General features: G+C 49.8%; 2 protein-coding genes across 3 annotated transcripts in view; one reads left to right on the forward strand and one right to left on the reverse strand.

The window, feature by feature from the left end:
- Nucleotides 1–20,593, forward strand: part of ESRRB (estrogen related receptor beta) — a 173,658-nt gene that overhangs the window by 43,824 nt on the left and 109,241 nt on the right. Inside the window, exon 1 of one of the 2 annotated variants that reach the window (XM_046647061.1) lies at nucleotides 18,629–18,922. The exons of the other annotated variant lie outside the window; for it this stretch is intronic. Within the exon in view, the coding sequence (XP_046503017.1) occupies nucleotides 18,873–18,922 (50 nt within the window). The 5' untranslated portion in view covers nucleotides 18,629–18,872. Of the gene's footprint in view, nucleotides 1–18,628; nucleotides 18,923–20,593 lie in introns of those variants that run through there. 2 annotated transcript variants of the gene reach the window in all.
- Nucleotides 18,944–20,330, reverse strand: LOC124230738 (uncharacterized). The gene is made up of 2 exons (XM_046647064.1): nucleotides 20,265–20,330; nucleotides 18,944–20,028 (listed from the first exon to the last, which is right to left on the reverse strand). The coding sequence occupies exons 1-2, from the start codon at nucleotides 20,268–20,270 to the stop codon at nucleotides 19,312–19,314; spliced, it is 723 nt and encodes a 240-aa protein (XP_046503020.1). The 5' UTR covers nucleotides 20,271–20,330; the 3' UTR covers nucleotides 18,944–19,311.

Raw genomic sequence — 20,593 nt, forward strand, 5'->3', positions numbered from 1 at the left:
GGACGGGAGGGAGGGATGTGTGTGGGGAGGTCCTGGGCTTTATCTGCAGAGGCCAGGGAGAGAGAATTTGAAATCACGTTTTGTTTTCTTCTCCATCCTTGAGTACGTCTTCCTCCCTAGTGTGTCTTCTTTCCAGGCAGCCTTCTTTGCTGTCTGAGGCAGAGGCAATGGGGCCAGAGGCCATGGAGCCCCCAGTGGGGACTGGAGGAGTTGGAAACAGCTACGGGGGCCAGGTGATGCTCTCCAGCGCAGCTGGGGGCCGGGTGCTGTGTGTGCACGTGTGAAGGGCCCTGCTGTGTTCTCACTACCCCTTCGCCATTGTGACCAAGCGCTTGCCTCACTCCCTGCTGCCTACCATGTTGTTCCCAACCTGTAACGCCAAGCCCAGCGTGGATCCTTGCAGGCATTTCCCGGACCAATCCTGTTTCTCTCGCAATAGTGGATGCTTCTTAAGGAGAAGGGTCAGGTCTTCTGTCCTGTCTGCCTCCCTCTCAGTGGCCAGCACAATGCTGGGCACTACCAGATGCTCAAGCAGAGGCAAGATGCTTAACTTATCTGAGCCTCAGTTTCCTCCTCTGTGAAATGGGGATAATATATCCACATGTATGAGACTACGTACATCAGAGTACCTAGCACAGGGCTCAGCACCCAGGAGGCAATCAGTGGATTTTAGTTCCCTATCTTCCCTGTCAACACAGGCCAGCTCAGCCCCCAACTTCCCGCTCTGATCAAGAATGACTCATGGGGCTGGCTCCGTGGCCGAGTGGTTAAGTTTGTGCTGCGGCGGCCCAGGGTTCGGATCCCGGGCGTGGACATGGCACCGCTCGTCAGGCCACGTTGAGGCAGCGTCCCACATCCCACAACTAGAAGGATGTGCAACTAAGATATACATCTGTGTACAGGGGGGTTTTGGGGAGATAAAGCAGAAAAAAAAAAAGAAAAGTAAATAAATGTAAAAGTAAATCCTTTAAAAAAAAAAAAAAGAATGACTCATGGTCAGGAGCATGTGTTCTCTTTCCCTCCACCCTTGGCCCAGGGGACTGGGGTTCAGAGGCTTAGATGCCCTCTCCTCTGCAGGCTACCCCTACCCCACCTTGGGGGACCCAAGGAGACTCAGGGCTCCAGCAAAGGGAAGGTTGGGTCTTGGTTATCTCCCCATTGTCCAGCTGGAGCCCTGAGGAGCTATCGGTGGGGGTTGCAGGCGTGGCTGTCATTGACTTGCCCTGCCCCAGAGCCCCTCCCCACCTTCACCGTAAGTGGGTCTATGAATGAATGGGTGGAGGAGCTGGGGCGGGGCGCGATTTCTCACTGGGCGCTTGCTGTGTTCATGCGTGATGGTGCGAAGGGCATGAGCAGACGCCTCTTACCCTTTCTCCGCCTGGGCAAGGCATTGCTCCCACTGTGTGTGCAGGGGTAGATTTATTGAATATGTGTGTCTGAGTGTTTTCTCGTAACTCATTTAACCCCCACAATAACAATATAAGCTAGGTACTGTATTTCCCACATTTCACAGATAAGGGAACTGAGAGCATCCAGCTGTGGCTCCTGTGCTCTGTGCACTGTTACACTGTCTCCAGGGTGACAGAACAAACCTTTAATTGAAACCCCACAGCCTGATTTCTGCTTTCCTGCCCATGTCGCATGGCCCCATGTGAGGGCTCGCTCCTCAGACCTCCTAGCTGGGAGCTCACTTGGCTCCTTCTACCCTTGTGGTGCTGCCCAACTTTCAAGGGGAGGAGGAAAGTCCCCTGGGACTGGAGAACAAGCAGCACATGCATAAGTAACCACGGCGTCCAGCCCCGTCGGTGCACGGCCTGTGATTGCTCTGGGCGCTGGACTCTTTCCGTGGGTTTTAACTCAATCTGTCTCTTGTCCAACTTTATGCTCCCTCGCTGCTACCTCTCCGCCCTGATTTCCATCTCTCCTGAGGAGAGAAAGGGGCTTTGTTGAACTTCTGATGGCCACTGAGAGCTTCCTATGGGGGTCCCCAGGGGAGGTTTACATTCTCCTTGAACCGCCCAGCGCCCCCCGCCCCCGACCGGGGGAGAGTTGGACTCCTGTCTGCTGTCCCTGCCAGGCTGCAGCCCATCTCATGGGGGGTAATTGCCTAGCACTCTCCGCTCCTACCCAATGTTACCAAGTGTATTTCTGAGTTTGCAGGAGGATGGGAGAGAAGAGTCTATATGCAGAATTCGAAGATGGTGGGAGGAGCTCAGAAATGCACAAAGTATTAACAAAATGTGGTGGGATTGCATTTTAAAACACAATGCAAATAATAAAGAGCCCTAATAAAACGTTCAGGACCTTTGACTCCGTCGTTTCACCTCTGAGAGCTGATTCTAAGGAAATCATTCCAGAGAAGAAGGCGGCAGCATGAGGTTCATGGCAGAAGTGAAAAGTCAGAAAGAGCCTGACTGTGGGGGCAGGGTGAAATAAATGAGCACTTGCACGTGATGGGATAAGGGAGCTCATTTTAAATGGTGCTTATGAAGAGTCTGTAGCAACAGGGAACATAAGTACGTTGTATCCAGAAAGGACAAAACTACATCAAATATATGTGCAGAAGCGGGTGAGCGAAACTGGAATAATTTCAGTGTAAGTGAGAGGATTAGGGTGGTAACTTTCTTTCTTTCAAATAATTTTCCTTGTTTGAAATAGTCCTACAGTTAAAAAAAAAATAAATGAATGGGGGCAGGGATAACGACTGGAACGGGGACATCTGGGGTGCTGGCAGCATTCAGTGTCTTGATCCAGGTGCAGGGTCCATAGATGCGTGCATTTTATGAAAATTCAGTGAACCGTCCACTTAGATATGTGAACTTTTCTCTATGTATGTTACTTCAATGAAAAGCTGAAAAAGAAGAAAAAGTGATTTTAGAAACAGAAAGAGTAACACCTTGTGCTCAATAGGACACACTGTGAACTGAAGTCTGCCCAGTCAATAAGGGGGTTTCCCCCCTAAAATGTCCTCTTATTAACAATTAGTAATGACTGTTTTTAAAAGTCCTTTTCTCTGGAATTATTTCCAGCTGAAGACATGGGCTGCAAGAAGATAGACTTAAGGTCTTATAATACTTAATATTTGTGAAACCTCAAATTAGCGGTTTCCAAACCTGAGCATGCATCCGGATCTTCTGGAGGACTTGACTCCTTGTTCAAGTACAGATGGCTGGGCCCCCCCCAGGTCCGGGGTGGGCCTGAGAATTTGCATTTCTAACAAATTCCCAGGTGATGCCCATGCTGCCGGTCTGTGGAACCCACTTTGAGAATCACTGCCCTAAAAGAGCCCTCTGGAATCCCAAGTGTGGGGGGTGGGGGGGAGTGGCGGGGGGAGGGCCACTGCTGATAAATCTCAAAGCATATTCTTCCTTCTGAGAAACCAAAGCTGGTGTTGACGCTAACAGTTCCATCATCCAAGGGTAAGTGCATCCAGCCCTCTGGCCCTCTGCTCTGCACAGAATGAATTGATTTTGACTGGCTCCATTGATGCCTTCCAGAATCTCCAGCCGAAGCTGGTATTGGTGTTGCCAGGTGTGAAAGGGACACAGAGGGAAAATCATTCAAGCCTGGGGAACGTACGAATGAAAACTCTTGGCGTTGTATCTTTGAACACAAGTGAGTGCCTTTTTAGGGGTGAGAAAACAATGAACAGGTATTGAGCAGTTACTCCAGGTCAGGCACTGTGCCAAGAGCTTTATCCACCCTGTCTCAGTGCGTCCTCAGAACCACCCTCTGAGGTCAGGACCGTCATGATCCCCGTGGCCCAGAGTGTTGAGTAGCCCCCCGGAGGAGTCAGGGTGGGAGCCCAGGTGGAGCCTGTGGCCCTGCTCAGGCAGAGCTGACGGGCCCACAGTCACGCCCTCTTGGAACGCCCTGCAGAAGTGGCCAGGGAAGGAGGGATGCCAGGGCTGTGTGCACGGGCAGACCAGGGAGAGGCTGGGTTTCTGTGGGAAGGCATGTAGAGGAGGTAGGCTTTGGGGAAAGTAAGCATGAGAGGGGGGAGGAGGAAACAACGTGGGGGGAACCGGGAAGCAAGGTAACATGGGCTGTATTTGCCGGGACTCAGGAGTGAAAGAATGCAACTCACAGAAGCAGAAGCCCAGGGCTGGCCCTGTGGCCGAGTGGTTAAGTTCGCGCACTCCGCTGCAGGCGGCCCAGTGTTTCGTTGGTTTGAATCCTGGGCGCAGACATGGCACTGTTCATCAAACCACGCTGAGGCAGCGTCCCACATGCCACAACTAGAAGGACCCACAACGAAGAATATACAACTATGTACCGAGGGGCTTTGGGGAGAAAAAGGAAAAATAAAAAATCTTTAAAAAAAAAAAAAAAGAAGCAGAAGCCCCAAGGGCCCACTCACCTGCAGATCCTGTCCTCCGGTGCAGCTGGACCCAGGGCCATCAGGACATCACCTCTCCTTAGACTTTTCTACAAGGGACATAATAAAAAAAGACCAAAAAAAGTGGTTAAATTCAGGTGGCCAGGGTCAAGTTTGTAGTCTCCTGAGAATGCTGCTGAAATGCTCTGAGTGTTAGGACTCAGCTCCATTCCACCTCTGGGCAGGAATGGCTGCTCTGCCTCCTTTCTCTGGGCGAGCATGGCAGGTTGGGAGTGCATTGTTGGCAGCCTGCATCCCTGTTGCACTGTCATGTTGCTCTGCTCTCTGTCCAGCTAGTGTGTGAGGGTGGCCATCCTGTCACTTGCAGCACATCTTCATTGTCACGTACCTCCTATTGGTACCATCGGATTTTCTCCTGTAGATGCTTGCTTTCACTCCTGCTCCCTCCTCCCTCCCCACGGACTCTAAGACACATGGGTCTCTGGAGCAGACCCTGGCCTGCTCATTTGCAGACGGAGGAACTGGAAAAAGAGAGGGGGAGAGCAGGAACAAGCCAGCTTTGCGTGGAGGAGGCTGGAAGCCCTGAAGATCAAGTGGGCAAAAGAGAGCCTTGGATAGATGTGCAAACCTTTAACATGGAGTGGTCCTGCCACTAGTAGAGCGTGGCCCAGAGAATGTCCTGGCACTGATCAATCAGATTAGCAACTCTTCCTTCATTTCAGGTGGGCAGAGGTGGCAATGTGGGGAGGCGAGGAGAAAGCCTCCCCTTCTCTTTAGCATCCATTTTTACATTAGCTGGGGCACCTCACCAGGTCTGCTGCCTCGCAGACCGCTGTATCATGGGGCTCACTGCAGTCGCTGGCATGGACTATAACAAACCTAACAGATGAGAGGGATGCACTATTGTTCTGTCCCCCTGGCCTCACATCTGTAAGCATCTGCCTACATTTCTGGGTTGTTCCATCCTGAACTCCAAGGACATGCTATTAATCTTCAATATCTTTTCATTTTGCAACCCTCCCCCTCACCAAAAAGGGACCCAGGAGTGTCACATAGAGGGTGGATTGACTTTGTTTATTTCCCCCTTGCCAGATGGGAGGAACTGTTCTGCCTCTGATTATGACCTAACAAAAGCCTTGAGACAATATCCAGGAAGGGCCTTGAAAGGGCAAGGCATCTTATACACACAGGGCCTCCACCCTGCTAGAGGTGCTGCCACCTGCTTCCTCCTGCAGACGTTGGACAAGGGGCTCTCTCACATTCCTGGTCACGGAATCGTGAAAGAACACATTTGAGAAGCCATCCCTGTGTTTCATTACATTGAGACCATTCTATATTGGAGACCGTCCCAGCACATCCCAGATGACTTGGCTGCTCAGTAACCAGACAGGTGGGGTCAGGGGCTCACACGCCTCTCTGCCCGGGCTGTTGTCCGATGCCATTCAAGGTGGCTGCATTGCGATGTCCCTTGAGATGGGAGGGTGAGATGGGAGGGGGCCCTCAAGGTAGATGGCTCTCTCTCTGCCACAGCACTGAGGTGAGCTGAGTTCAGCTGTGTAAGATTAAATAACCCTGGTCTCTCCATTACCTCAAAAGGTCGTTTGGAGAAGAACTGGCCAGTGTTTGGATTTTTCCATATTGATAACTCTTCCTCCAAGAATAAGAGATGGGGTAATATGCACACTTCTGAAGGTTGCCTGGGAAACATCTGGTGTTATTAACAGATATGTAGGAGAAAGGAGGATTCCAAGGATGGAGTAAGCTTCAGAGGCTACAGGAATGGTGGTTCTTTTTACCCCTGTTGAAAGACTCAGGTCCCAGTGGGTGTTAGGTTGGCATGAGATTCCATATTTGAATCACAAAGAAGACTCAATGCAGACCCAAGGGCATCTCTGATGGGAGGTGGTGACTGTGTGGCCTTGACCCTGATGTTGCACGAGAGTCTACGGCTCACCATGATGGGCCAGGCATTCAACACTCGGGTTATGTGGTTGGAGAGCTCCTGGCCAGGTGGGCAGAGGGTGGCGAGGTGCTGAGAGCTGTGCTCTAATCACAGCAGTGAAGATGCTTCTCCAGATCCTCCCATCTCCAGACCCTGGAGGATCTGGAGCAGCAATGCAGTGGAGAAGAAAGACTGTGAATAGGACTCATGGGCTGTCACAGTGAATAAGGTTAGCCACTGGCTGATGACTCTACTCCGAAGGGCCGAATTTAATGTGAACAAAAGATATGTCATAGGGGAGAAGATCATTGTGAAAGGCAGCCTTCCCCTCCCCAGAGTTGAGGTAAAGACCTCCATTCAGGAAAGGACAGGGTGGAACCAGTGTCTGTTGACCACCTACTATGTGCCAGGTACTGTGAAAAGAGCTTTATACACACTACCATACAACAAGCCATTTTAAAGACTAAGGAAAGAAACATGGACGTGAGCTGTGGGAGGGGGGGCGGTTACGTGTTGTCCCAGGATCACAGAGCTATGAAGGGCAGAGGGAGGATTTGAGCTCAGGTCTGCCAGACTCCAAAGGCAGTGCTCTTCTTTACTCTCTTAGTGCTTTTCAACTGCTTCCGCCAGACACATATGACAGGAGACATTTACCTGGAGACGCTCTCCCACTAGGACATGGAGTGTTCCTTGTTATTCACAAAGCAGTAGCTATATCTCGATTTACCCCTTTGCTCCCACTCAAAAAACACATCCCATTCAAGTGAATGAAAGTGACATTAAGTACTATTTGATGGTATTAAGTACTAAATAAGAAAGAGTATTGTGCTTGCAAATTTTGGTACTTTACCAATATTAACGTTCCTAGTAACTGACTTCGTACCTGATAGAAATCCATTTGTCCATCATGATGCTGGTTGAGAACCACCAAACCACACTAATGGTGACGAGTTTGGTCCTCTCTCACAAGCGTGCTGCGAGGCCAGCCACTGAAATGGGGTTGGCCTCATCCTGAATGGCCAAGGACACTGATATGAAAAGCAAGGATGTTTGGGCAGGTTGCTACCTTTTAGCTGTGGCCACCTCTAACATGGCCCCAGGACCTCCAAAGGGGATGTCGTTCTAGGTGTGGGTCTCATTCGTAGTAGCAATGCTTCTTAGTCTATTTATTCATTGGTTGGTTGGTTGGTTGATTCGATGCTATTTAAAGATCACTGACTTTAGGGCCTGCCTGGTGGTGCAGTTCCACTTGGGTGGCCCTGGGTCGCTGGTTTGGATCCCGGGTGCAGACATGGCACCACTTGGCAAGCCATGGTGTGGTAGGCGTCCCAGATATAAAGTAGAGGAAGATGGGCACAGATGTGAGCTCAGGGCCAGTCTTCCTCAGTAAAAAGAGGAGGATTGGCAGCAGATGTTAGCTCAGGGCTAATCTTCCTAAAAAAAAAAAAAAAAAGAAGAACACTGACTTTAGAGATACCATTTTGATTTTCAGAGCATGCTCCAGGGGGCTAGGGGCTCTGTAGAGGTGGTTCCTGGACTTCCTGGGGGTGAGAGTGAAGGACCGAGAGTGGGACCCACTTGCCTAAAATGGAAATGACTTTTTTGCTGTTTTATATGACAGAGTTCTATGTACAGTTCCATCTGAAAAAAGACTCTTTGAGGTTCTTTTTTAAGTCTGAAAACCATTGCTTTAAAATGATGCTTTTGCGATCTCATAGGCAAAAATCATTCCTCCTTTGGGAAAGCCTGTCTCCTTTGGACCAGCTGATTGGCTGTAATTGAAGAGTTGTTAAGCAATTGAGTCTCGGTGAAGACCCAGCCTCTGGCCCATCCTTTGATACTGGGGCAAGCACTGAGACTCCTTGATGGAATGGCCAGGTCAGCTAGGATCCAAGGAAGTAAAGGAAGTGTGCGTTGGTTGATGTTGGAAGAAACAGGGAAATAAACCACCTATTCAGTCTCGTGGAGGCCTTTCAAACTGGAAGAGGAAGGAATTTGAGGAAACAAGCCTTCCTTGTTATATTAGGGAATTTATTCTCCCTCCAGAGGGGACCTCCTAATTTCTTGGGTGTGTTTGCAGAAACCATTCAAGCACATCCAGCTGGTTTCAGAATTGCCGTCCATTTGAACTTGCTCCAACCAAGCAAATTGGCCCTAATGGGGAAATTGGCCCTAATGGGGACACTTGCTCGGCAGCAGATCGTCTTCCTTTTCACCTCCTCCTCCTCCTTCCGGCTGCCCGTCACCGTCTCCAAGTCAGAGAAAGTTAAAATTTACCCTTTGGCATCATTCCATAAAATCACTTGGTTTCTTCTCCAATGTTTCACTCCTTCTCTCATTTTCTCCCTTCCCTGCTGAGAGCATACCTTGTTCTGATTTGAAAGAACTTCTCTGTTAGGAATGAACATGTCTTCTTGACTACGTGGACGGTGGTGATAGGTCTGGCCCATACTGACTTCCCAGAAGGTATATTCCTAAAGTCCTCTTATAAATCAGTTAATTGGATTAAGCACATGTTTTCCCAGTTATCTATTGTGCTTAGTTCCCAGGCTAGCCCACAAAAGCCTCTTCTTAGTCACAGGATGCTGCGTTGATGTGGACTCCATTAAAGTGACATGGTGGAATGGACAGAGAGCACAGGTTTTGGAGCGAGCTAGAATTGGGTTCAAATCTCATTGTCTTCTGGTCTTGAGCCACTTAGTCTCAGAGCTTTAATTTTCTCCTCAATAGATGAAATAAGAGTGATGATACCCACCTCAGATGGCAAGGGGGCTTGATTACCCTGTGTTAGGGCTAACAGGTAGAACAATGCCAAGCACCCAGCACAGAGTAGGTGCTCAGTAAATAACACTCCCCCACCAGCCCTCTCTACCTCCCAGTCACTGAGTCTGGGGTCATACTAGAATTGGCGTTCTTCAATGAACAAAGAAAAAAGGGGATAAAATGAAAATGCTGCAATATGAATGATGGACCAAAACAGAGAATCAATCAAATAATGAATAAGAAATAGAGTTCTGTCCATATTGCTGGTATTTGATAGAAGGTGGGAATAATCAATTAGAGGAAGATGGAGTAGATGGCGAAATGATGAAGATGCGGAGGGGATTTCTGGACAATTTTAGGGCTCAGGGATGGTTACTACTGATCGGTTCGAGATGAATTCCCTTAAAAATATCCTAAGGAGATGTGGACATTTGCCTTTTTCTGTTTCTCAGGACCACTAGCCCAGCTTGGGGGGGGGATGAGACAAAGAATAACTGAGTAAAAGGGATGGTGAGTAGACCTCGAATATTTGACACCTGGATCTGCCCTCCTCTGCACGACAAAGTTATACCTAATAATAATCATGACAATTAATAATAATCATTATTTTCCTGAGTGTTGATTAATTTAAAAACAAACCATAAACACTTCAAAACAAAGAATAAATTTCTATGTTAAAGATATTATTCAAATTCAGTAAAATTTATCATGTAGGAACTAATATTTGAACTTCCAAGTTTCACAGCTCACAGTTCTGCTCTATTTCACTGTTTTAAAAATTTTAAATGCAAATAAAGACTCAAAGTGGTCACATAGAATAACAAGGTGGAAGTACCTCAAGTTCTTTCTCTGTTTCTAGAATCACTGTGCCATCATTGTTTATTTTGAATCTACCATTTGAACATGACGATATACAGGACCAGGGGCCAAGAACACAAACTGTGCCGTGAGCAAGTTTGAACGATTCTGCGCCATTATGAATTTATTCTTGAAACACCCGTGCAGCTAAATGTAGCTAAGTTTGTATGTGTGTCACTAATGCTATCACTTCCAGGTGGAATGTAATTTGTTTTAAAGAACAGGTAACAAGAACATGCTGAGTTGAAGCTTATATTATTAAAACTCAACAGCAGTTGCAATAATTGTTTAGAACTTAGACTGACAAGAGATTTTCTTGAGGAGGATATTTTATCACTGACATTATTTTGACTTGCTGGAGCAAGATGATAACAAAAAGTCCAACTTTTAGTTTTATTATTGTTTCTATGTCTGTACAGACGATGACCCTCTTATTGCTTGCATTCATGATGGGCTGTCGCTACCGCCCTGCCAATGGTACACCACCAGGTGTGGCAGACACTGTTGACCGCTGACCCAACAGCCATTCTCGCTTCCTCCTCTAACAGAAGTGGGTTTGTCACTGAACATTAACGTAGTCAGGAAAAGTGAGCCTCTCCCCCAGCTTCAGGGAGTAAACCTCTTTTAAAACAATCATGGAGATCCATTTCTCCTTTGACAGAGACTGGTTTGGGGTGAGCATGTGACTGGATTCTGGCCAATAAGATATGAGGATAAGTCTGCTGGAGTGGGGAGGGGGAACTCCCAGGAAGGATTTTCCTCTGGACTAAAATCAAATCAAAGCAAACAAATGAAAGATAAACTAAAGACATAAGGAGTGATATGTCCCCCAACATGAACACACATATACATACAGACCCTTCCCGAATTTGACACACTGGGTGAGGCAGTGATGCCTAGGTCACAAGGACCATCCTTCAACCCTGGGGGGACAAGCTGAAGGGGACAGCCAGTATGCTAAGCATGACAGACCAAAAAAGATGAAACTCCCTCCCCTGGAGTGTCTGCCATGTGAGATCAGAGACTGCTCCTCCTGAAGCCACTGGACTCTCCTGGCACTTAAAGCGGAAAGCAACTTAGAGTTATCGTTGGCTGGGTGTGTTTGTAGGGAAAAGGTGGTCACAAGGAAGTAGCTTAGCTCAGTATGGAGAAGACCAGGGAAAAGTGAGAACACAGTATATACTTTGCCTTCTGAGTGTGGAGGGAGAAGGCAGAAAGGAGAGTGGAGAAGGGATATTGGGCTAGATGGTCCTGTTGGTTGGCTTCAGATGACACCATTGACCTGAACATCTTGGCAGCTGAACCAGAACCAGAGTGTCTGGGTGAGTGGATGGGTGGGGCAGGGTCCCTGTGGGCCTTTGTAAAACACTGAGTCTCTAACTTGGGCAGTGACTGCCCATAGTAACCCATTAGTCATTGTACTCTATGCTCCCTGTCGCTAACGAAGAAAGGGGGTAGTAAATAATAAAATTGTTTAAATCGAGAGAAAGTCCGTGGCTGTGAGCCACTTGCTGATTCAGTCTTTATCCTAGCCCTGGTCCCCCCAGAAAACAGAGCCTGAGGCAAGCATTAAAATGCTGACACTTCATGTGAGAGGTGTAAGACCAGGGAATTGAGGGTGATAAAAACGGGGAATTGATGTGAGGACAGATGCCAAGCAATGTGACGTGATGTGCTGCTGTGCTGGCCACCACTTCCCATCCAGCCTCAGTGAGACCTAGCAGGTTGCTTGGCATGCATGTCTTTTCTGGAAGGCTTAGAACAAGAAATCACACCAGGAAAAAAATGCATAGAGGGCAGAAAAAAGGAGGAATTTGGGGAGCTACCCACGTGAACTTCTGGGGTGCCTCATCTGGGCCCCTCAGTAAGCCAGATCTCATGCACTGAAAATGAAGGTCTGAGCAGGAAGCTGACCAAGAGAGAGAAAAAAGGAGGCAGTCAAAGGGACCTGAGACATCATCGACAGTGTGTGTGTGACGTGGTGACCGGACCCAGGTATTTGTCCTTCTCTGCATAGGGACTTCCCATCCCACTTTGTCCCACATTTCCTTCTCCTTGTGGGGCTCAGACACCCTTCAGGAGGCCTTCGACACCTTCTCCACCTCTCTTCAAGTCGTTTCCACATTACCCTTCCAGTTTGCTTTCGAAGCAAGTCCCTCAGGGCTGAGCATAAAATTCCATCTGTGCCTTTAGTAAAGGAGAGTAAAGAGGAATTATTGCTGCTCCTTGCTCGGCTGGGTTTTGTAGAATTACCCCAAAGCAGTGTTTATCATGCCATTGAGCTGGAGGCTCATGCTTAATGTGCTATCTGTTCTGACCCCAGATGTCTCTCTGCATCGCTGCTCTCCCACCAGCTCTCCTACGGTCCGGCTCATTCTAGGGTCATTGCTGACAAGTGTATTACCAGTGTTTATCCATATTAAATCTTGTATCGTTGACTGCTCTTTACTCATTTCTCTAAACTCTCTTTGGTTCTTCTGCAGTTGCACTTCCTGCCTTGTCTTGTCCTTCTAGGAAAGGCAAACCCTTCTAAGTCAGGAATTCTACTGAAGCTTCATGTTTCCAATTGTTTATGGAGAAAAAAGATGTTAGAGATGGCCCTGCTACAAAGCTCGAGCCTTCATCTGGCATTGGCACTGACCCATTCATAGTGACATAGTTCAGAGCAGTGCAGGGTTCACCAATGGGACTGGTTCATTACAATATACATTTGCGAAGGTAGCAGTTGGCCAGAGCTTTTCTCGTGTGAGAACACAGTCCAAAGCCATCATCTTAATCATGTTTTATATAGCTATAGCACTTTACAAAACTTACATTGGATTTTCCCTAAAGCCGAAAAGCATTTGCTGTTTTTCCCTTTCCATATAACATTTTATTAGAGCAAAAATAAAACACGTTTTATTCTGAAAAATAATGAAATAAGAAGTTCGACCTTCATTGAGCCATTAGGAAATGAAAACATGTTTGAAAGTTTCCAGTTTTGAATTTTACGCCATTAATGCTAGGGAGACAGGCTCGGCCAACATGTTTCTTTGTTCTCAATAACAACAGTTTACATGTGTGTTGTACTTTAGAATTGATTTTCCAAAAGTTTCCGGTATTTTTATGGTTTTTCTAAAATAATTATCTATAAAATTTCTAAAATAATTATCCTTGAGAATAAAAATGTACATGGCAACATAATGGTGAGCTTGCAGAGAAAATTGTTAATTCTTTTTGTAGCCAGTGCTGACCATAAGAATTTTGCAGCTAAAACCATCATCAACCAAAGAGAAGTTTTCCTTTTACCAACGATGAGACCCTAGAATCAAATGTTTGCACTACTATTTGAAACCAACTGTGTTTTAGGCTTAAATTGATATAAAGTCACAAGAAATTGGATGATAAATTAATATGTGACACAGATGAAAATAAGGTCAAATTTCTTTATCATGAGGGGGAAAACCCCACAATCCACTGTAATGGAAAATATTTAATAAGACAGAGCATTCCTTCAGTCAACAGCTAGTTGTTCCGAGCCTCTTAGGTACCAGGTACCAGCAAGTCATATTCTTTTCTCTTCCTCTCTCTCCTCCTCCCACCTCTTCTCTTTGTACTCTTCCTCCTCCTTTCTTTTCCCCCAGAAATTTGGCAGGGGACAAAGCTATTATAGTTCTGATGTGTTCCTGGTCTCCTGGCGATTAGGAGGGAAAAAAGATCTTTGTTTCCATGGAGAGACATAGCTCACCTTCCTGCTGATCCCCCAAGCTGCTCACACGGTCGCCATGTTGCCTGGGGCCTGCAGGAAGAAGGAATCCTTTTGGTAAACAGAGAACTTTAATATACTATTCAGCTGTGTTGGTGAGAATGGGATCTTGAGGCTCAAAAACAAAAACTGGAGCTTTGAAATATCTGGAAGTTATTCCAAGACCCCTGGTAGGAATTTCTGATAATGCAATGGATGGTGGTGGTGGGAGGGAACCCGAGCATTTATCCACGCAAGATGTCCCCTTCATATTTTATCTTTGGTGTCATGGAGGCGGTGCTAACAGTACGTGGGCCTTCTTGCCCCAATAATGGGCCATTACAGCTTCAGGAAAAGCCATCATGTTTCCGCAGCATTTATCTGTCAGCAGGAGACTATTATGGGAGCACAAACTCACATTGTATTAGCGTTATCAGTTAATTATGATCCTTGGGACATGTGCCAGCCAATGGGCTGACAGCCTGCTGACCACCACTCAGGGATATAACTCCACACCCCGAATTCAAGCATGTGAGAAGAGAGTGGGGCCACAGGGGTGTGTGGACAGGGACATTTTCCCTGGTCGGGAGTCCAAGGAGCCCTGGCCTGATCAGCACTGTCCCCAGAGATGCGCAGGTTAGGCTCGCTGTCCAGGCCAGGCCCACCTTAGTCACCATGGATGGTCAATGCAGGCACTTCCTGGACTTGCCTCCCCCGGCCCTCGCCCTGGGGTGGAACAGAAACGAGCTTGGACTGTGACTCCGACAGGTCCACGGAGGCGTCTTCTCCTTCTTGGGCTGGTGGTAAGAAGTGGCTGCACACCTTGTGTGTTTCCCAAGGCATCATTTTCACCTGGAAACTTGGGTTCAGGGAAGGTGGTAAGGGTGAGGGACCGGGATGGCATAACAAACAATTTATGTCCCACATTCAGTGGACTTAGGGAGCATGGGGCAGACTCTCCAAAAATTCCCGTTGGGTCTTATCTTTTAGTGATGAAGCCATCAAGTCCTCTGTTCTCCTGGGTCCACGCTGAGTCCACCACCTCCTGCTGAGTTGCTTGGCTTGAAAGCCTTCTCTTATTGTTGGGGCAAGAGCAGTGTGCCACAGGGAGGGGACTCAAGAACCAAGAGACACTGCTTGCTGCCGCCTTACGTGTGCAGAAATGACTGGTGTCAGGGGAGGCTGCCTCAAGAGAGGGAAGATGCACACCAAGACCAGGCTCTGTTCAGGGCAGAGATTTTCACCAGACCTGCGGCAAGGGCTGCTGGGCTGGGGGTCAGCTGCATAGACCATGGCAAGGACACTCGGGTGCCCTTCGAGATCCAGGTGCTGGCATTGGGACAGCCCACACTAAGGACTTAGACAGACTGAGATGGGAAAGAGGGGTGGTCAGTGTGGACCTGTGTTCAGCTATCCACCGCACACTTGGTACTTTTTGTACCTAGGGAAACACAGGTTTGGGGAAGAGAGTGAGCCAGGCTGTGTCTGGGTATGTTTTCCTACTTACCTGCCACCTGGAGCATTCTTCATGGCAGGACGACAGGTCATGAAATTGGTGTCCACCCATCAGTGCTTCTTTTTTCTCCCAGGAAACCATGTGGGACACAGAAGCCTGGGTCCCCAGCATCCACCAGGCGAAGTGTGTTGCCAATGGCACTCCTCTTGTTTGGCTTCACATTCCTCAGCAAAGAGCTTGAACTCGGGGGAGGAGGAAGGAGGGAAAGTGGAGAGACTTGTGTACAAAGATTTAGCAGCTGGATGAGAAGAAATCCAGAGACCACAGATGGCACGCTTTGCCAGTTATTTGCTGTGTGACCTTGGGTAGGTCACTTCAACACACAGAGAAATGTACAAATTTCCATATTTGTAAAATCTGATGCTAGTTCTAAATGATTTCCTGAGCCCTTCCTGGCTGTAAGGTTCTGTGAATGTAATAAATATTTATTTAAAGGAGTTTGTCACCAGAACAATGTGAACTGTTGTCCCCTTACACCCTCCACAATTACTGTGTCTAATTCCTTTTGTCCCACGTCCTTTGGGCTGGCTTGCCCATCTCGGGGCGCCAGTATTGGGACACAGGATAGTGAAGGGGTGGCTTAGAGCTTTTTGCTAGGGGTGGATTGCAACTAGCACCTGCTCTAGGAGAGCGGCGGAAGCATGAAATAATGATTGAGTGAGTGAATTTCAAGCTTGAAGGAACCCAAGGGCCCCGCCCACCCTCTCTAAGCCTGCACCATCTTTGTTTTCTGGAGAAGAGATGACTTTGGCAAGGTCACATGGAGTAGTCAGGACCAGATCCCAGAGTCCCCTGCACGCTCCCACAATGACGCCTCTCCAGCCAGAGGTGTGGAACCTGAACTCGGCTTTGGGAAGGTGCTGGCTGAGGACAGAGAAAGGCTGGTCCCATGAATAGCGTGTGACTGGCCATGTCTGCCTGGAGAAGCACAGGAAAAGCCTGGGGCCACCAGACTGGATCAGGTCCCCAGGGTGTCCTGGCTGGTGGGCCTTCATCTCCCCTCCAGCAGAGTCTGCAGGCTCCTGCGTGCCGGGGAGGGAGAGGAGAGGAGAGCTCTGGCCCAGGGCTGTGTGAGAGGAGGCTGGACAGGACGGTGACGGAGGCCAGTCTAAGGAGGACGGGGTCTCAAGGACCTCATTCCTGCCCTGGAGGACAATCAGCTAGTGCCCAGAGGCGAGGCCCTCAGTTACCTTTCTCCCTGAGCCTTGGAGGCAGACAGTGATTGTGTGCGGGCACTAGCCTAGTTTTTTAACCCACACGGACCCCTCGTTTCTCCTCACTTGCCCCCAGTGGCTCTGCATCCACTGTTGGGCTGTGAAGTTGTCTTTCTTTTCATGCTCCACCAAGTGTGCTCTGTCTCCACTTAAAAATGGTCACCCACACAGAGCATGGAGCCAGCTGATGCCATACAACCTGTCAGGACCCGACCCCCTTCCTGGGTAGCCATCCTGTGTCTCAGCAAGCTCTGGCACTCTGCCCCAAATGGCTCCGCTTTAACAATTCCTTCAACAAAATCTTCATCAAGCAACTGCTATGTGTCAGGCACTGTTAAGCAATGGGGATTCTCCGACGAAAAAAACCAAACGCACCTCTACCCTCTTAGAGCTTACAATCTGGGGGGGGGGGCGGGGTGGCTAGTCCTCATACCACTATGTATATCATTGCAAATTATTACATTACTTGAAAAAAAGTGCATAGCAGAAGGTTCTGGTGCGGTCCAGAAGGTGGGGTGTTCTAGGTAGCAGGTGCAAGCGCTGAGGGAAGCATGGCATGATCTGAGGAGGGGTACAGAAGGCCGCACAGGAGGCTATCGTGTGGGGCCTTCCTTGTGGGCCATGGGAAGGACTGGGGCTTCTTTCCTAGTTGTGACAAGAGGACACTGGATGTGCATTTTACCAAGTGCGCTCGGGTAGCTACGTGCTTGGAGAAGGCATTTCAGGGGGCCAGAAGGGACGCAGAGAAACCGGTCACTGAGGTCTTGGCGAGAGATGGTGGTCGCGTAGAGGTCATGGTTAAGCAAAGTCTTTCTGTACCCCTCTTTCCATCTCTAACGCAACCAAGTACCTCTGTGATTAAAAACAAAATCCGGGGCTGCTGGGGGTTCTGGTGACAGAGCAGACGTCTTCATCCATCTCCCTGTGAGATGCCTGCCTGAGCCCCGCGCCCGGAGAATTCCACGCGTTCCTCCACTTCAGCACGTATGAAAAATCTCAGCTCTGGTTCCCAGCCTGCACACGCTTACATTTATCCAAGTCAAGTGTCGTCTGTGGTCCTGCTGCCCACTCGCCAGCCCCTCCTGAGCCACTGGCCCCTCCTGGGGGTTCTCACACCCCTCCCTGCCTTTATTTCTGAAGTGCCTGAACACTGCCAGCATGATAAAATTATGTCTTCCGCCTACTGCTCATTGTCTTCTGTTGAATATAGGAGAATAAGGTGCTGGTGTCTCCTGAGCGCTTTCCCCCTTTAAATAATTCTCTACCTATCCCCTCCCCACACTCACTGGAATCATCAAATTGATTATTATCCCTGTGGCTGGCACATCTCAAAAGCTAACAAGTCCCAGAAGAAGGATTGGGGCTTGACTTATAGCTTATTTTGGTCCATCGGCAGCTCGCAATATTTGGGTTCATGGAGGGAGCAGCACACAGGGATGCAGGTGTGTTCGTAGCTGGGGATTCAGGTGTGTATTTTGAAGTGTCTACTTGTGGGCCTCAAAGTGGATGTGGCAGGTAAGTTGGTTGTTTTAACCACAATTGTATTTTCCTAAGCAGACAGGAATTTATTGGCTTGTGTCTGTGTCCTGGGTACATTTCTGAGAGTTGCCAATGAAGAGAGCATCATTTTAGGCATCTAGAGAGCATTTTATAGACACATGCCCTGCGTCTGGCCATACGAGATTTAGAACAGGCTGGCCCAGGTGATGAGAGCTGGGAGGGGAATCTGTTCCTCTCCTGCTCTCTGACTGTGCCTCACCTACCGACCTGATCCTTTGCACTTTTGAGCACCAAACAGCATTTGAGGCTCTGAATTTCTAAGGAGCTGGGCTCTTCTCCCTGGTGTGAGAGTGGAGAAATGTGACTCATTTTTAATTTGTAAAACAGACCCTTCCAAAAGGCTGAAAGGTGAGTTTGCTAGGCCTGCTGTTAAAAGATGGGATGGGAGGTGGGGGCGGGAGTATGTAAGCGGCACATCTTTCAACCCCCGAGTCCCACCAGCCAGGTGGACACATTTTTTTTCTTTAATGGCGAGAAAGCAGGCTTGAGGCTTTACACCCCAGTCCTCCTACTCCTCAGGAGGTGGGGACCTCGCCTGAGCGTCTGCTTCCATTGAAGTCTCTCTGGCTTACCCCCCTCCCCCCACCCCAGCTCGATTCTGTCACTTTAAGTCCAGCCCCTGAGAGATAGCCAATAGGAGCCAAACCATACATCAGTCTCCCAGCCTTAAAGCTACAGTAGGGTTAGTGGGCTCCAAGTCTCTGGTGCCGGAGCCTCCTCCACGGCTTCCCATCCCCTCTGCCGCTCGGAGTGTGTGCCCGAGTGGGAGCGCCGGGCTGTGCGCGCGCGGCTCTCTGCCTCCCTCTCGCCCCGCCACGGCGCGTCCTCCCACTCTGCCCGCTCCCGCTCACTGTGCCCCTGCCCGGACTCGCACCTCGCCTGTGCCCTTCACTCGCTCTTCCGCGTGATTTCCCCGCCGCCTTTCTCCACCAACTGGGAATGCTAAAACGGGACTGATGGACGTGTCAGAACTCTGCATCCCGGACCCCCTCGGCTACCACAACCAGTAGGTGCTCTGGCTCTCGGTCGGTCGGTCTGTCCTTCTGCCTGTCCGGCTGTCTCTGTCCTGGGTGTCGCAGTTATTCTTCTAGGCATTCTTGAAGTGGCAGGGACGCCGGGGGCACTTGGGGGACGTCGGAGGGGGCAAGTCGCACACTTCCTGGGTCTCCTTCTCGGGGGTAAACCCGCTCTAACTTTTCCCGCACCCCTTTTACAAACCCTTACTTTTAGGTAAGAGCAGCACTGTCTCATTCACTCTTCCTTTATGATCTCCCCGGCGGCGAGAAAATATTTGAGTTTCTGTGGAATGGGGAGGAGCTAGCCCAGAACAGGTGCGGGAACGTCGCAAAGATGCCCTGTCCCGTCCGAGAAAGCCTCCGCGCGGGCCCTTGGACTTTAATATTTTAACTTCCATACTGGGGACCAAATATGATCCTGGCAAGGCAGCGAAATCGGACGTGCGGCGCGGGTTCGGAAACTGCAGGCGGCCAGCGCTGCCTGCCCCGCGGTCCCAGTGGGGCGCCCCGAGGGCGCGCACGCGGCGTAGTGGACCCGAGGCGCCCAGGGGTGCGAGCGGCGCGGCCCGGGACGCACTGCGCCCCGCACGCCCTGCGAGGGGAGCCCGCATCCCGCCAGGAGTAGGGACAGCCGGCCGGGCGTTGCGGCGCAGGCAAAGTTGGTTCGCCGGTTTGAGGGACGCTGCGTCCGGCGGAACAGACGGACGCGATTTTCGTGCCCCGGGGCGTCTTTGCGCTCGCCTCCAGGGAAGCTGGGGTTGTCTGAGGGGCGTGGGCCTGGGCGGTGGGCCGGGCTGCGCAACCGGATTCCCAGGAACCCGGGGGTCCCGGGCTTGGCCAGCGCGCCGAGCGCGCAGAGTGGGAAAGTGAGCACTGATCTCCCCGAACGGCGAGCGGCTGCCCCGCGCGTCCAGCCCGGGCTCTCCTGGGTCCTGCTCTGACCACTCGGGGGTTCCCTCCCAGGGCTCTCCGCGGTCGTCGCCCCACCTGCCCGGGTACCTGCCCGGGTCTCCCCTTGGGCGCTCCGTGTCCTGCCGCGCTCCGGGCTGGCATCCTGGCGTCGGGGTGTGGGCGCGCGCAGTGGCCCCTTGGAAAGCTTAAAATAATAATAAAATGAGAACTCTAGGTTCTCGCGGACCTGCTTAACTTAGTCCTCTTCTTCCTTCTCTTTTCTTCTGAAGCAAACTAAACTACCAAAGTCAGTGCTCGCTCCACCATCCTTTCATTTTTGTAACCCCCTCCCGAGAACCACGACATCTCTAAAATAGATGCTCGGGATAATGTGGGGTTCCAGGAAGTGTGCCTCACCGCCCCCCTCGCTGCGCAGACTACCTCCATCCTGGGGAGACCACGCGCAGAGAGAGGAGACAACTTCACAGCAGCGTTTCCTGTCGATGACTGGACTGTCCCAGCCTCCACGCTGACCTTTTTGGTTCTAGTTTTAGGATTTCCCTGGGCACAAGGTCCTTTAAGTGTCACCAGAATTTAGCCAGGAGTGTCGAAAGAAAGCGATTGGGTTGGGAGATGAGGGGAATCCTTAATTATAATGGATTCAGATTTCCATCAACTCTAAAAGTGGCTTCTCATTCTCTTTAAAGGTTACACTGATCCCCGCTTGTATGGCTGGTGGGGGAGGGGTGGGGAGGGGTGGGGTGGGGTGG

The sequence above is a fragment of the Equus quagga genome, chromosome 20 (genome assembly GCF_021613505.1).
Source record: "Equus quagga isolate Etosha38 chromosome 20, UCLA_HA_Equagga_1.0, whole genome shotgun sequence".
Classification (NCBI taxonomy): domain Eukaryota; kingdom Metazoa; phylum Chordata; class Mammalia; order Perissodactyla; family Equidae; genus Equus; species Equus quagga.